This window comes from Neofelis nebulosa, chromosome 11 (assembly GCF_028018385.1).
Source record: "Neofelis nebulosa isolate mNeoNeb1 chromosome 11, mNeoNeb1.pri, whole genome shotgun sequence".
In the NCBI taxonomy this organism is placed as follows: domain Eukaryota; kingdom Metazoa; phylum Chordata; class Mammalia; order Carnivora; family Felidae; genus Neofelis; species Neofelis nebulosa.
The window spans coordinates 81,742,293-81,756,483 of record NC_080792.1 but is presented as its reverse complement, the minus strand read 5'-3'; the positions used below and the strand labels follow the sequence as shown (position 1 = coordinate 81,756,483).

At 52.4% G+C, this 14,191-nt stretch overlaps 1 protein-coding gene across 4 annotated transcripts in view; it reads right to left on the bottom strand.

The window, feature by feature from the left end:
* Positions 1–9,168: 9,168 nt before the first annotated feature.
* Positions 9,169–14,191, bottom strand: part of NOS1 (nitric oxide synthase 1) — a 182,522-nt gene continuing 177,499 nt past the window's right edge. For all 4 annotated transcript variants that reach the window (XM_058691151.1, XM_058691154.1, XM_058691153.1 and 1 more), the window contains 4 exons: positions 13,679–13,827; positions 12,446–12,640; positions 10,641–10,759; positions 9,169–9,452 (listed from right to left, as the gene is read on the bottom strand). In XM_058691151.1, coding sequence (XP_058547134.1) covers positions 9,437–9,452; positions 10,641–10,759; positions 12,446–12,640; positions 13,679–13,827 — 479 coding nt within the window. In that variant the 3' untranslated portion in view covers positions 9,169–9,436. The remainder of the gene's footprint in view (positions 9,453–10,640; positions 10,760–12,445; positions 12,641–13,678; positions 13,828–14,191) is intronic.

The window sequence follows — 14,191 nt, the reverse complement described above, 5'->3', positions numbered from 1 at the left end:
GCTTGGGATTCTCTCTCTTCCTCTCTCTGCCCCTCCCCTGCTCATGCTTGCTCTCTCTCACTCTCAAATAAACACACTTTATAAGAAAAACCTCACGGGGTGCCTGGGTGGCTCAGCCGACTTCAGCTCAGGTCATGATCTCACAGCTCATGAGTTCGAGCCCCGTGCTGACAGCTCAGAGCCTGGAACCTGCTTCAGATTCTGTGTCTCCCTCTCTCTCTCTCTCTCTCTCTCTGCCCTTCCCCCACTCACACTCTGTCTCTCTCTCCTTCAAAAATAAATAAACATTTAAAAAAAAAAAAACCTCACAAATTTATGATCTCACTGCTCTGGATGTCAGAGGTCTCTGATGGGTTTTACGAAGCTACAGTAAAGGTGGCTGCAGGACTGCTGCTCACAGCCGCATGACCCCGAAATCTGCAGTAATGCAGTGTGCCAGGGAGATTACGTGGTTGGCTGTTACTCAGCATTCAGTGGCAAGAGGTAACAAGTACATAGAGGCAGATAAAACACGCGCGCGCAGACACACATAACGATTGCAAAGCAATCTCTCCAATACGCCAAGCGACTGGTACAGAGAAGCTGAAAAGGCAGTGTTTGAATCCAGCCCTCAGCAATAGACATGGGATTGGAGTTGGGCAAAGAGGAGGGGTGAGCTTTCCAGGTAAGGGGAGGAGCAGAAACAAAGGCTAGCCGGAAGGAGAGAAAAGCTGCCTTTAGAACCCTTGGGGGGTGGGCGGGGAGGCCAGGAAAATGGGTGATGGGCATTGAGGGGGGCACTCGGGGAGGAGCCCTGGGTGTTTTATGTAAGTGATGAGTCATAGGAATCTACTCCGGAAGCCAAGAGCACACTGTGTGTTAGCTAACTTGGCAATAAGTTATATGCAAAATAAATAAATAAAAGACAAAGGCAAAACACGCACACACATATACACACACACAAAGAACCATTGGGGTGAACCCACAGACGGGGAAGCTTTGTGTAGAGCCAGGGAGGCAACCAAAATTGAGAAAGCCTGCCTGTGGCCAGAGCAAGCACTGAATGTTGGCCAGAGGGGATGGCCCTGATCCTCTGGTCCCTGGCGGCATTGAATGCCTTGTAAAAAAAGGCATGACGGATAAAAGAGATGTTTCAGAAGGGCAATCTGGGGGCAGTGTGTGTTTTTCAAAGAAGGGGAAGCCACCAGCCTGGAGGAAAAAGGAACAGTTGTCTCTCTCCCCACAGATTGGCCTGTAGTTCTCTGCTAATAACGGCATTTCCATCAGTGACTCTTTTCAAAGCCTTGAAAATGAAACTCAGTTACCGCACAGTTTCACCAGGGCCACGGATACCACACCTGGAAATTACAGTGGGTCTCAGAGGCTTTCCTGCGCTTAGTATCTTTTCCCCACCACGTCCCCGTGAGACCAGAAATGGGAGCAGAGGAAGGAGGGGCTCATAACTTGAAGATCTCACGTTCCTGGGAACTGTAAGGAAAAGCTAAGAGAGGCTTCCGATATCAACTCTGAGTTCCAGCGGAGGAAACCCAGACTGCCGAGAGACCAAGAGACCACACGCCCCTGTTCCCCTCCCTCCCTAAGTCTAGCAGTACAAAAAGATTAAAAAAAAAAAACAACAAAAAAACCCCTTTACTAATTACTCAGCTTTAATTGTCTGCTGTTTGATTAACTTAATCTTATTTTCCTCCAGAGGCCATTGCTAAAGCGATTTCCTTGTAGTGATGTGGGTTCCAAGCTCCATACTGATCCCTCGATTGTAAATAATTTCTCTGGTTTTGTTCTCTCGGTGATTTTGCCAAGGGTCCAATGAAGAAAAAAAAAGTACATTTTTACTATTTGACTGTAAGGCCCATATTCTATATTGACCTGCAATGACTCAAAGATCCGTTTTCCTCCTTCCCCCACTTGTCTCCCACCCCCTTCTTTTGATTTGTGGTTGGGAAGGTTCTGTTTTGGTGTAAACTTGGATTTTTTTTTTTTTTCACCTGGTTGCCAGGCAACAGCAGTCGCCCCAGTCAGGATGCAGAGAAATGTTAAATTGTTCCCAGCCACCTCTGAGGCTGGACTTGTCAAAACTCCAGTGCAGGTTGGGGGGCTGGTTAAAAATTCAGAAGTCAGAACTTATCCCTAGCAAGCGCTAATGGGCAGGCGGGGGGAGAAACCCAGGAATTGGCTTTTAAAATGTCTCCTCTGATGACAGAAGTCTGAAGGGGTGCCTAAGGAACCCAGGGCTGAATAGCAAATGGTAAATTATGCCAAGAAGGAGCCGTGTGACAGGCGCCTGGGTGACTCCGTCGGTTAAATGTCCGACTTTGGCTCAGGTCATGATCTCATAGTTCACGAGTTCGAGCACCGCGTCGGGCTCTGTGCTGACAGCTCAGAGCCTGGAGCCTGCTTCACATTCTGTGTCTCCTCTCTCTCTCTGCCCCTCCTCCCCCTGCTTGCACTCTGTCACTCTCTCTCGAAAATAAATAAACACTAGAAAAAAATTTTAAAAGAAAGATGGAAAATTAAAAAGAAAGATGGAGCTTGAATAAGAGAAAAAAAGCTGAGAACATCGGAAGCTAGGACCTTAATTTATTTATTCATATATGGGACTATTCTATTCTAGCCTATCCTATACTGTTCTATGTGTGTTGAATATGTTAATATATGAACGCATTTAATCCCATTGCAAGGCAATGAAGTTGAAACAACCACAGCCTACTAGACATGCAGAAAGGAAGAAACAGAGAGGTTGAGTAACTCGTCCAAAGTTGCACAGCCAGGAAGTGGAAGAGCCGGGATTTGAACTTTGTCTGGGTCTCCTGGCAGCAGCACTGGCTGGTGGTGAAGAATGCAGATTCTAGAGCTGGACAGTCTGGGTTCAAATTCTACCTGTAACGTGTACTAACTACGTTCACCTTGCACAAACTGGCTCCTTTCCTTGTGCCTCAGTTTCCCAAGTTGAGTAATGATACACGTCTAACTATTCCCATGAAGATTGGCATTTGATAACTCTTAGCCATTATTTTAATTAGTTTCTGTGAGGCTGAGGGCTTCTCTGGTCCCACCCCCATCTCTGACCTGCATCTCGCCTTTGAACTTGGGCCTGAGGTTCAGGAATAGGGTGGAGAAGCCAGGGATGGTATGTGGGGAATGTTTGATGTTGGGGAAGTTATTCTGTAGTTTAAAAGGCTATCTAGCTGTTTGTGCTTTTTGGCCAGGAAATAGGCGTGAATGTCAAAATGGTCACAGCATCCACATGGCCATGTCCAGAAGGGCATGATGAAGCCTTGGCCCCCCCCCCCCCCCCCCCAGGTTTATCCTTTTATACTAACCATCCTGTCGGGGCATTTGGGGTAAGCTCCTCTTCATCTGTCCTTTTGGTGCTTTTGAGGCTCCTTCCTTCTGGAACCGGGTCTGAAGCTAGCTAGGAATTAGGTTTTAGGGTCCTCAGGGTTGTGTATACAGGGAGAGAGGGCTGGGGCGAAGGTGGTGCAGTTTCTTTGGGGCCCATTCAGTGAATGCAGCCATGGTGGGGGCAAAGGTGTTGTGGGGCAGTGTGGACAGGATGCTGGGAATGCTCCACCGGGATCTGGATCCATGTCAAGACTCTAGAACTGTTCCCCAGCTGCTGGAAGCATCCTGGAGTGCCCTCAGCAATCCACCCCTCGGGGGTGGCTTCTACTGCAGAGAGCAGGCTGGTCCAGGACTGGCTGACAGAGGGGTATGAAACCCGGCCTTTTGGCCGCAAATCACGGGACAGCTCCGGAAGGTCACCTTCAGAATTCCCTGCACTGTTGGCTGAAATTTCTGTTGCGACAATATTGCAGCTCCGGCTTTCCCTCGGATCAGGTGGACTGCTCTCCCTCCCTCCCCGCCTCTCCCCTCCCCTGCCTCAGACCACTCCCCAACCCATCTCTGCCACCTCCCTCAGGGTGGGCTTCCTGGGTGTGTGGCGGGGGGGGGGGGGGGGGACACCTGGCCAGCGACAGCAAGCAAAGGTGGGAGAAGCTCCAAGCAAATCAAACAACAGACAACAGCCAGTGAAGTCGACTCCACTTTTTAATATTGTAACCATAATGCAAACAGGCATAAGCGGACTTTTGTTGAATTCCATCAAGTTAGAAGATGAGGACGAGTTAGAAGGAGGGCATGCAGTGAACACAGCTTGGACAACCTCGCGAGGAGCGTGGGGCGGGCGTCAGTCCTTAAAGGAAGGTGCCAGAGCGCATGGGACACTGGGCGGACATTAGCAGCATCAAGAGCTCAGAGGTAGGGGGACGTCCGAGTTTCTGACGGCGTGTGTGTGTGTGTGTGTGTGTGTGTGTTTGGTGACATGTGACACCCACTCTGCCCACCTCCCCAGCTCCTCAACCCCGAATGGAAACCCATCGGGACAGCAAGGAGGGGCGGCCAACTGCGTGTTCTCTCTCTCTTTCTGCCTTCCAGAAAACCACTGCTGAGCCCAGAGTGGGTCTGCGATCACAAGACAGCGCGACACAAGGAAAACAGGGTGGAGGCAGGGCGGCACGGCACTGGGCCTTCACGGGTCGTAATCAGAGCGATGCCGAGGGCACAGCCTCCTACCGAGATGGGAGCAGCATCCTTCTGTCTTGGGAGGGAGTTTGTGAAACCACTTTTTTTATCCCCCCGGCCCCCCACCAAATCCTTGGAGTCTCAAGTTGGTGGCAGATAACGGAAACAAAGCCATCAGGCCGAGGGGACCTCCGCTGACTCCAGTAGGTCCGTGATGAAAAGGCCTCGGGCAGCCAGGAGCGATGTTTTGGCTCCCAGGGGACATCTGGCAATGTCCGAAGACATATTCGGTTGTCACATTTGGCAGGAGGGGGACTGATACTGGCTTTTAGTGGGTGGAGGCCAGAGGTGACATGCCACATCCTGTCTTTACAATGCCCAGGGCAGCCCCCACCACAAAGAACTGGCCCCAAATCCCAATAGTGCTGAGGTTGGCTGGCCCTGGACCAGAGGCTCTGACAGCTTGGGAGCCAAGCTGGGGCACTTTGATGTCCTGGAGTCATTTTCTGGAAGACTACGGAAAAGCAGCATCTTAAGGCAGGTTTGTTTGGTCCTGCCTGCCAGGGCCACCTTGTTAAGAACGGTCGCTGTCCTGGACCAGGCAGACATGTCCTTCTCGTCCAGAATCGTTCGGACATTCCAGGACAACTCAGACGCCTCAACAAACAAAGGCATATCTGCCCCTGACCTCCGCCCTTGCACGGGGCTTTGACAAGTAGTCATAGGGAATAGACTCAAGACCCGTGTTCCAGGGGTGAACATTTACCTGGGTCCTCACCTAAGACTCACCCGAGTCTCATCGGTGTTTGGGGGCAGGGATTGGCGGGGGACCGAGGACAGGGTGTGTATGATAGAGAAAGGAGAGACCAGGTTCGTGTCAGCGCCGGAAGGTCAGATTCAGATTCGTGGGACCATCTGTGATGAGTCCCGGACGGTGGGAGGTAGGGCAGGGACTCTCAGATCTCCCTTCCCCCATTCCAGCCCCTGGCCTTTAATTCTTGAGCTAACCAGGACTTTTGGATGTAGGAAGCCTTACAAGGGTTGAGAGATGTCGGTGAGGATGGACAAGTCTTCTAGGATGCCCAGACGAATATTTCTCTCTCCTTGTCACCTGCAGGTGGCCTCAGATGAACCGGCCAGTTCAGACAGAAGGCTTTGTGGGTAAGGGGGCCATGGTGACACATTAGAGGTCAGGGTAGCAGAGATGAAAATATGCCAGTTAATGGCCGGCTTGAAACAAGATCTTAACCCCACAGTTTTCCTGATGGCACGAATGGCCAACATTCTAGAGGAGAAGGGGCCCAGGCATCTGGCTGGCCCATCCTGGCATAGAAACTGTTTACCCGTGATCTGGGTCAAAAAACCTCACTTGTTTTGGACTTCGGGCAAAACCTGACCTCCTTTTGGAAGTCCAAAGCAGGTGGCTGCCGAGAATGTGTTTGGCAAGAAAATCCCGTGTTCTAAGGCCAATGTCTACTGGCCTGGGGTCAGCCTGGAAGGATTCACCCCACTGGCTGGCAATCATGGCAACAAGTGTCAACTCTTCTTTCCCATGAGGCTGTTTTTTTTTTTTGTTTTTTGTTTTGTTTTTTCCTCATGAGGCTCCTTTCTCAGCCTAGCGGTAAGACTCTTGACTTTCTCCGCAACAGACAGGTCTCCAGCTCCTGGCGACTCAGCCCCTGGAGGGGCTTTGTCACTGCATTTGCCTCTTCCCTCAGTCCAGTCTTGGTAACCACAATACTCCACAGATAGTTCAACAGGCCAGCCATCCACGCTCTGTGCTGCAGCCCCAATATTCTTTTCCAAGCACAATTCCAGTCGCCTTATTTTTTCCCATTAAAAAAAAAACACTCTTAGGGATTTCCTGCTGCCTCCCAAATGAAGTCAAAATTCCTCGACATGCCCTCGCCTCTCCCTAGCACCTGGCCCCTGCTCACCTGCCAGTCACCTGCCTCACCACCGTCAGCTTCCACAGCCTTCCAAAGCCACGCCTGAAGCCAGCCCCGATTTACCGTTCCCAGTCTGTGCTTTCGTCCCCACTCTTCCTACTTCCTCGAAACCTGGTGTCCCCAGACCGGCCGGTGCAATCCACCCAGTTCTCGAACCCCAGACATGTATGTTGATTCTAAGCCTTGTGTGTCTACATACGAGATTCTAATCTTCCACAAACAGGGACTGTATATTGTTCTGTACACATCATTGTGCCTTCTGCAGTTACTGACGAAGTGAAAAAAAAAATTCAAAAGCGTCAGCGGGCCAGGAAGTATAACTGGTTATTTTACGGGCATTATCTCATTTTACCCACTTTGCTATATAGGTGCTGTATATGGACTTGGAAAGGTTAAGTCACCAGCCCGGGGCTGTCTGTGGAAACAGGGAGGAGGGGTGATAGAGTTAGCATTTCGACTCGGGTCCGTTTCCAAAAAGCTCCATTTCGGTAAGTCCGAAGCATTTCCCCGAAAGGAAAGGTCCCGGGCTGCCTCACTCTGTGGAAACCAATCAGGAAAACATTCCTCCGCTCAGGGAGTTTAATTACCTCTCTTCTTTCATAACACGAGGTGCAGGATTCATAGTCAAGACGTGATTATGGATTCATCGTCAAGATGGGGAGCGTGACCATTTCACCTTTTCCTGTTTGCTGGGGATGTCTTCTTCCTCTTGGCCAAACTTACTTTTGTTAAATGCGGTTGGAGCCACGGCAGGCCAGTTCAAGGCGGAGAGGGACCAAAAGGGCTGTAGCCTAGGTGACCCCCAAATGCCCAGTGAATCCTACTTTCCGCTCACCTGTTGTGAAGCCAAATTGGGCCCCTCGTTTTGGCTACTGGGACTGAACTAAAAACCACCACTAGAGGGCAGCATTTACCCACCCTGGATCAGACCTAAACCCTGAACCTGGACTTCACAACAGCGAGGTTTTTCCTAACAGGGATTCTGGCAAAGGAGAGAAACACATCAGACCGATCCCCAGTCTTCTCCCCGGGCATTATGAAGCAGCTTGTGTCGGGAGTTGAAAGGCGTTTACTCTAAAAACAAAACTCCTTTTTGAGGACGAAAGAGGCATCCCCGTTCTATAATCGCTGCTTTGGACTCCCTGACACAATGAGATGATGTTTCCCGCTGCCTGCCTACTACTAGAAGGGCAGGGCTATACGAAGAAGACGCACAGAGGAACTTCACACAAGTACTTATTTGGGGACGGGGAAGCACGCGCAGAGCTTGGTCTGGAGAGGGAAGCGCTGATGAATTCCTCCTTGAATGACAGGCGGAGAAAGGCGAGGTCTAGTTTGCCCTTTGCCTTTAAGAATCTCCGAGGTTGTCTCCTCCTGGGGACGCCTCTTTGGCGCCCCTTGTCCTAAGTCCCTTCTAGAGAGGGTCGGGGCACTTTCTCTTTGGCAGGCCCCCCAAGTGGAGCATCAGGAAATGCCCACTGTGCCCTACAGAAAGGCGAAGCTGTCTCTCTGTATGCTAGGACACAACCAAACAGAAGCACCCACTGTCTGAAGGCTCCTCTTCCAGCCCTGGGGACCCAGGGCAGGCCCCTCGCACTGAAGACTGCTGGCCATTTCTGATTGGAGTCAAAGTTCGTTAACGTGTCAAAATTATTTTATCAGGCTTGAAACCACGGGATCACTCGTAGAAGTCCAAGAGCGTGTGGGGCAGGCCACCCTGGGTTGTGGTCCTCGTACAAGAAGCTATGTGAAGCCTCGTTATGGCTTCCCTCTCCAACTACCCTTTTGGACGGGCTTCCGTGATTTCCTTCCTAGGGCAGATCGGCAAGTCCCCATTTGGAGGAAAAAAAAAAAAAAACACCCCAAGACAAAACAAAACAAAAAACCCAGCGATGAGACTCTTCCTTGAGATGCTCTCCAGTCTCCACCACTTTAAAGTTTCATCTATTCATACTCTTCTTTTTTTTTTTTTTTTTTTAGCTTCATCACATTACAAGGGGAAACTGAGGACAAGTGACTTGCCCCAAGCCACCTGGTGGCAAAGACAGGAACATTACTTCCCAGACTTGCGGGTAGGATTATCTGGGGAGGGCCAAATCAGGTGATCCTATCTGGGGCGGGCAGGGTAGGATCAGGGAGGGGGTTTGCTTAATCCTTGAGATGGGTTAGTTTCCCAGAGAGGGCTCGCTCACTGGTGCGTGCTGGGATCTAAATGCATGCAATTCCGTGAGCCCCTTTTTGATGGAGATTTCCCCTTAATCATCACACTCCCTTCTCCCTGCCCTTTGCAACCGGGACCGTTAAGGTGCTTCAGGGATAAGAATTTCAGGAACACGGAGCACAGATCTTAAGTTATGGACACGTGAGGAACCAATACAAGGCCAGGGCACGGTTTGGGGCACTGAGAGGCTGCTGGCAACACGCCTGTCCAGGGGAGAGGGCAGACGACGGGGACCCAGGCCTGTCACATACGTGCACATACGTGCACACACACACACAACGAGGACGTCATCATAAAAAAAGGATGGGGGAGGGCTTCAGCGGCAGAGGGACTGGCTGGGACTCTCCTGACCAGTCCCTGCAGCCTCTCCAGGGGAAACCCCAGAAAACAAGCCCTAATAGGAGCGACGGCCATGTTCCAGTGATTTCATGCACCAGTGATTTGCCCTTGTCAGGAAGAGAGAGAGAGAGGGGGACACAGTTTTGTAAGAGCCACTGTGGATTATAAAGGCATTGCATTGCAGCAGGAAAACTCAAGGAGAAAACCCAGGAGGGCCAAGGAAACCACCGAGGGGTGGGGACCCAGAAGAGGAACAACCACGGTGACAGGACGAGAGGGACAGTGGGGGCCACGTGGGGTCCCGTAGGGAAGGTTCAGCAGTGTCCACGCTTAGGAAACCTGCAGCCGCCCCTGCCGGAGCGCAGGGGACAGCCCCCCGGCCATCCATCTGGGCAAGAGGAGCCAGTTAGGAGCTGAAAACTCTGTAGGAAGACAGGGAGGGAGGGAGTTAGTGTCACAGAACAGAGCTGCTCTGTTTCCTTGCAGAGCCCCAGGGAAGCCACCAAGCTCTGGGCACAGGGCACCAAGCTCTGCCGTTTCTTCTGTAGCCTGCCCACCCCCCACCTCCCCCCCCCACCCCCCACTCCTTGCCCCCAGCTGGGGCTCCTCTGGAATGAACAACACAAAGGGCCAGGAAGAGGGACAATGAAAGGGGCTTTCTGACAGCCAGAGGGGTTGTAATCTGAAAGGCAATCAAGTGTGGGCCTACTGGACACGAAATAGGTCATCCTAAGGGGGGAGAAAGGAGGCTGCTTAAGAAATGGGGCATCTTGGGGCGCCTGGGTGGCATCTGAGTTCCGCTCAGGTCATGATCTTGAGGTTTGTGAGTTCAAGCCCCGCATTGGGCTCTCTGCACTGGTGGCATGGAGCCTGCTCGGGATTCTCTCTCTCCCTCTTTCTCTCTGTACCTCCCCCACTTACATGCGCGTGGGCGCTCTCTCTCTCTCTCTCTGTCAGAATAGACAAACTTAAGGAAAAAAGAAACGGGGTGTCTTCCCTCTGCTACCAAAAATGAGACAGCTGAATTCCCACTTAATTCAACACAAGGGGCATCCGGTGGTGGTCTGGAAGTTCTCTGTGGCGGGAATAGGGTGAGCAACCTTGCAGTCACAGTTCAAAGGTCAAGGCCTTCAGATAAGGTTGAAATCCTGAGACTCAATCCAGTCTCGCGACGCCTCTGACTGTTCCCAGCAACTTCCAGAAGGCCGGTAAACTTGTCATAATAACACCAATTGGGATTTGTGTGGATGAGAATGTTCTGAGCGACTTGGGGGGCGTGGGAGGCGGTGTAAATGCCGGGAGCAGTGGCTACAACACGCCTTCCCAGAGGCTGGAGCCATTGTTCCACTAGGGGGCGCCCCAGGCAGACGCTGGGCACCCAAAGCCCGGGTTCCCACACATGGAGGGGCCTCAGAATCCCCTGAGGGCTTTCTAAAACACAAACCGAGGTTCTCGCTCCAGAGTTTCAGAGTCAGCAGGTGTGGGGGGGCCTGAGAATGTGCATTTGCCCTCCTCCCTCTCCCCTCCCCCCCCACATTGTGGGAAAGCCAGCGTGAAACGAAGCCTGACACCCCTGCCCTCCCCTTGCCCACAGGATGGAGGCTGCTTACTCATCAGTGTCTTTTTTGCTCTCCTCAATGAAGGCAATGGATTCAGATCTAAGGCGGTTGGTCACTTCATATGTTCGCAGGGTGACCCCGAAAATATCCTCATGGTACCGGTTGTCATCCTGGGGGACAGAAACAGCCCTCAAATGCCAGCCAAAGGCGGGAAAGGGACAGACAACGCTGACACCCTGGAATGGAATATCCCTAAAGAAGTCGGTTCCTAAAGAAACAAGGTGTAACCCAGCGCCCCCTGGAGGATCTCTGGCCTCCAGGGCTGCGTTTCACAAGACCCTGGGCTCTCCAACGCAGAGCCGTCTCTCCAGCCCAGGGGGCAAAGAACATTTCGCTTTGCATCCAGAAACAGAGCTGCTGATTCTGAGGACAGAGGGAGTGAGGAGGTCAAAGGGAAAACTCGCTCCCCTTCTCTCATTCCTCCTGTTCCTGCAAAGTTCAGCTCTGGGCATGGCTGGGTGGAGTGTAAAAGGCATCACAGCCCGAAGAAGCCAGCAGAGATGGGAGAAAAGAAAAGTGCTCGTTTAGCACTCAGGGAACACTGCACAGCCACCAGAGTGGAGACTTGGCGGGCACACATGAGTTTATCCAAAGACGGGCATCTTTGCGCAGAAATAAACAACCAAAAAAGAGGAATCGCCTCTGGGGATTCAAGAAACAGCACAAGTGATGACGGATTTCTGGCATCCAAGAGTTTCTGGAGAATGTGGGAGCTCCTTCAGCAAACTGAGGGGCAGGCAGCAAGAACATCCTCCCAGGGCCGTGTCCTTGAGGATTCAACAAGGGGAAAGTGTGCCCCACTGCTGAGGCAAGGCACTGGTTGGGGGAACAACGCGGAATCACAGTGAAGCACAACGAGGCACAGAGTTCAGTTCTGGCACCCTTCGGTCCTGAAGGAAGTTGCACATTTGTAGAATGGGTTCACCTTTAGTTGGGGTAGTCTTTGAACCTTATTTTGCAGAGGTCCGGGAATCTATGACAGTGTTTCCAAGGCTCATACCAAAGAGATTGAGCGATAGGAGCTCTCTGCCGCTCCCCTTGGATCTGTGGCATTTCTACCAGAAAGTTCTTTTTCTTTTTCTTCTTCTTCTTCTCCTTCTTCTTCTTTTTCTTCTTCTTTTTTTAACCACCTGGGGTTTAGCATTAGATTTAGGGCAAGACTTCTTGTGCAAAAAAATGTTTAATGCTCACTTAGGGAAGAAGGGGGAAGGATGGGGTCATCTCTGGAGCTTTGTGGAGGCATGGGACTCGGTTCCTCCTATTTGGGGCAGCTGGTCACTCAATCAGGACTCTGCTTGCTGGGCTGCTTCTAGCCTCTGTGCAAATTAAGTGAAAGTACCCCTCTTTCTGGGGTAGACACAGTTCCGTGCCAAGGTACATGGCTCTGTGCAAACATAGGGTGGCTGGCCTTAGACAAACTTTTTTTTGTGCAGTGTTCAACCTGCACCACCACGCAGGGCAGTGCTGCGGCGTGGTTCTGGGGGCAGGAAAAGTTGGGTGTGGACGGTTTCTATCTAGCCACCCAGCAGCCCACTCACTTATTATTTTCACACAGCACTGCCGCCATCCCTATTTAATACCTGCACCTGCACTGACCCAGCGCCCAGTCACCCTTCCTTCTCTCTCAACTATGGTCTGGGGCCACCAGTATCCTCTACCTTGAGCCACACATGGGAAAATGGAGCAGCCGAGGATGTCATCAAGGCTCCCCCGATCACTGAGACAGGCGGGGTGAGGAAGAGGAGACGGGAACTGGATGCCAGAAAAGGGATCCAAGAAGCCGGCCTGTCACTCACCCTCAGCCTGCTGATGAACACACCGGCATCCTCCGCTGAGAGTTTCCCTTGCTGGGTCATGATGCGCTGGATGGCTTTGAGGACATCAGCGGCCATGGTGACGTCCCCGCAGACGTAAATGTGGCCCCCTTGCTCCTTCAGGGCTCGGTACACAGGTTCTGCCAAGTGCTCCTGGAGGATGTCCTGAACGTACTTCTGCGGGGAGCAGGAAGAGCCATGGGGAGGAGCTGGGGTCCAGTGCAGCTCATTCCCCCAGGGGAGCGGAGCCCGACACCCGTGACCCCAGGGGAACGGGAGGAGTGAGTAAGACAGGGAAAGCCAAGCCAAGGGTGTGCGAATGGGGCTCAGCTGTGCTAAGGACCCTCTAGGGGGGAGGACACACCCCAGCGCCACCCCCTGGAGCAGCACAGAGCAGGGCACTATCTACCTGCTCCCCTCTGCAACGGCCAGCGGTCACCCACGGGCTGGGAACGCCTGTTCTCCGCGAGGTGAGGGTTTCGCGCCTGCGGGCATCCTGGGCTGGGGTCCCAGGGAGGCCCCAGGCCAGACAGCAAGAGGCGGGAGGGGCGAGGGGCTCTCAGGTCACACCCGCACAAACCCAGCACACCGGTTGTCAAACAGCCACTGCCCGGACCCTCTGAGTGCCCACCCCACCCCAGCTGCCCTGGGCCCTTTCCGGGGACCGCCCCCTGGGTCTCCCCAAGACCCAGCAGGAGCATGCTCCAGTCCGGTGACCTGTGACCATTCTGACGGGTAGTGCCTCTAATGGACTGTTAAATGTGTTTTTCGGTTTTTTATTATTCATATTTTTAAAAATTTTTTTTATTCTGGTAAAACACACACCACATATAATGAACCTCTTAACCCTCTTAAAGTGGACAATTCAGTGGCATTTCGTATACCACAATCTTGGGCCACCAGCACTCTGTCTAGTTCTAGAACTTATTCATGACCCCCAAAGGAAACTCTGTGCCCATCGGCAGTCAGCCCCCCCCGTCCCCGCAGCTCCTGGTAACCAACAAATCTGCTCTCTGTTTCTATGGATTTGGCTGTTCCAGATATTTCATAGAAGTGGCATCAGAGGATATGGGCTGTTAAATATTTTGAATCAGTATTTTTGGGCTCCTGCTTCCTGAAGTACAGAGCAATGTTCTGCAGGAGAATTCGGGAAAGGTGGGGGTGTCTGCAGGTGTTGGGCTGGGGTGTGGGGACTGTGAACGGGCCGGATGTTACCTTTGGTTTGTCTGGCTCCCGCGAGTAGGCCGTGTAGAGTTCTCTGAAGACCCCCTTGTTCTTGGCCTGTAGAGTTTCCTCCCTGTAGATGTGGTCTATCTTGGATTGCCGGCACCCAAACACCAGGACCATGGGGCAGGGGCTCATTCCTGGGGACCGGGAAGATCTCGTGTTACTGACAGCTCTGAGGCCTGACCTGGGGCTGTGGGTGGTGATGCCAGGGGTGGGGTGCTGAAAGGCTTGGTGTGTACCTTGCGGATACAGGCACACAAGCACGGGGACAGGCTGGGGTACATACACACACACGCACATGCACACACTGAGGGAAGCAGGTACGGTGTGCTCAGGGTCTCAATCCTTCCTTCTGCCCGCACCCCCTGGCTATTTAGCACCCCCCCTCCCCCAATTGGGTAGTGCTAGAGGCCTAGACTGTGGAGCCATACTACCTGGGTTCAAATCCCAGCTCGGTGTGATGGTGGGCAGCTTACTTAATGTTCTAGGTGTGTATTTCCC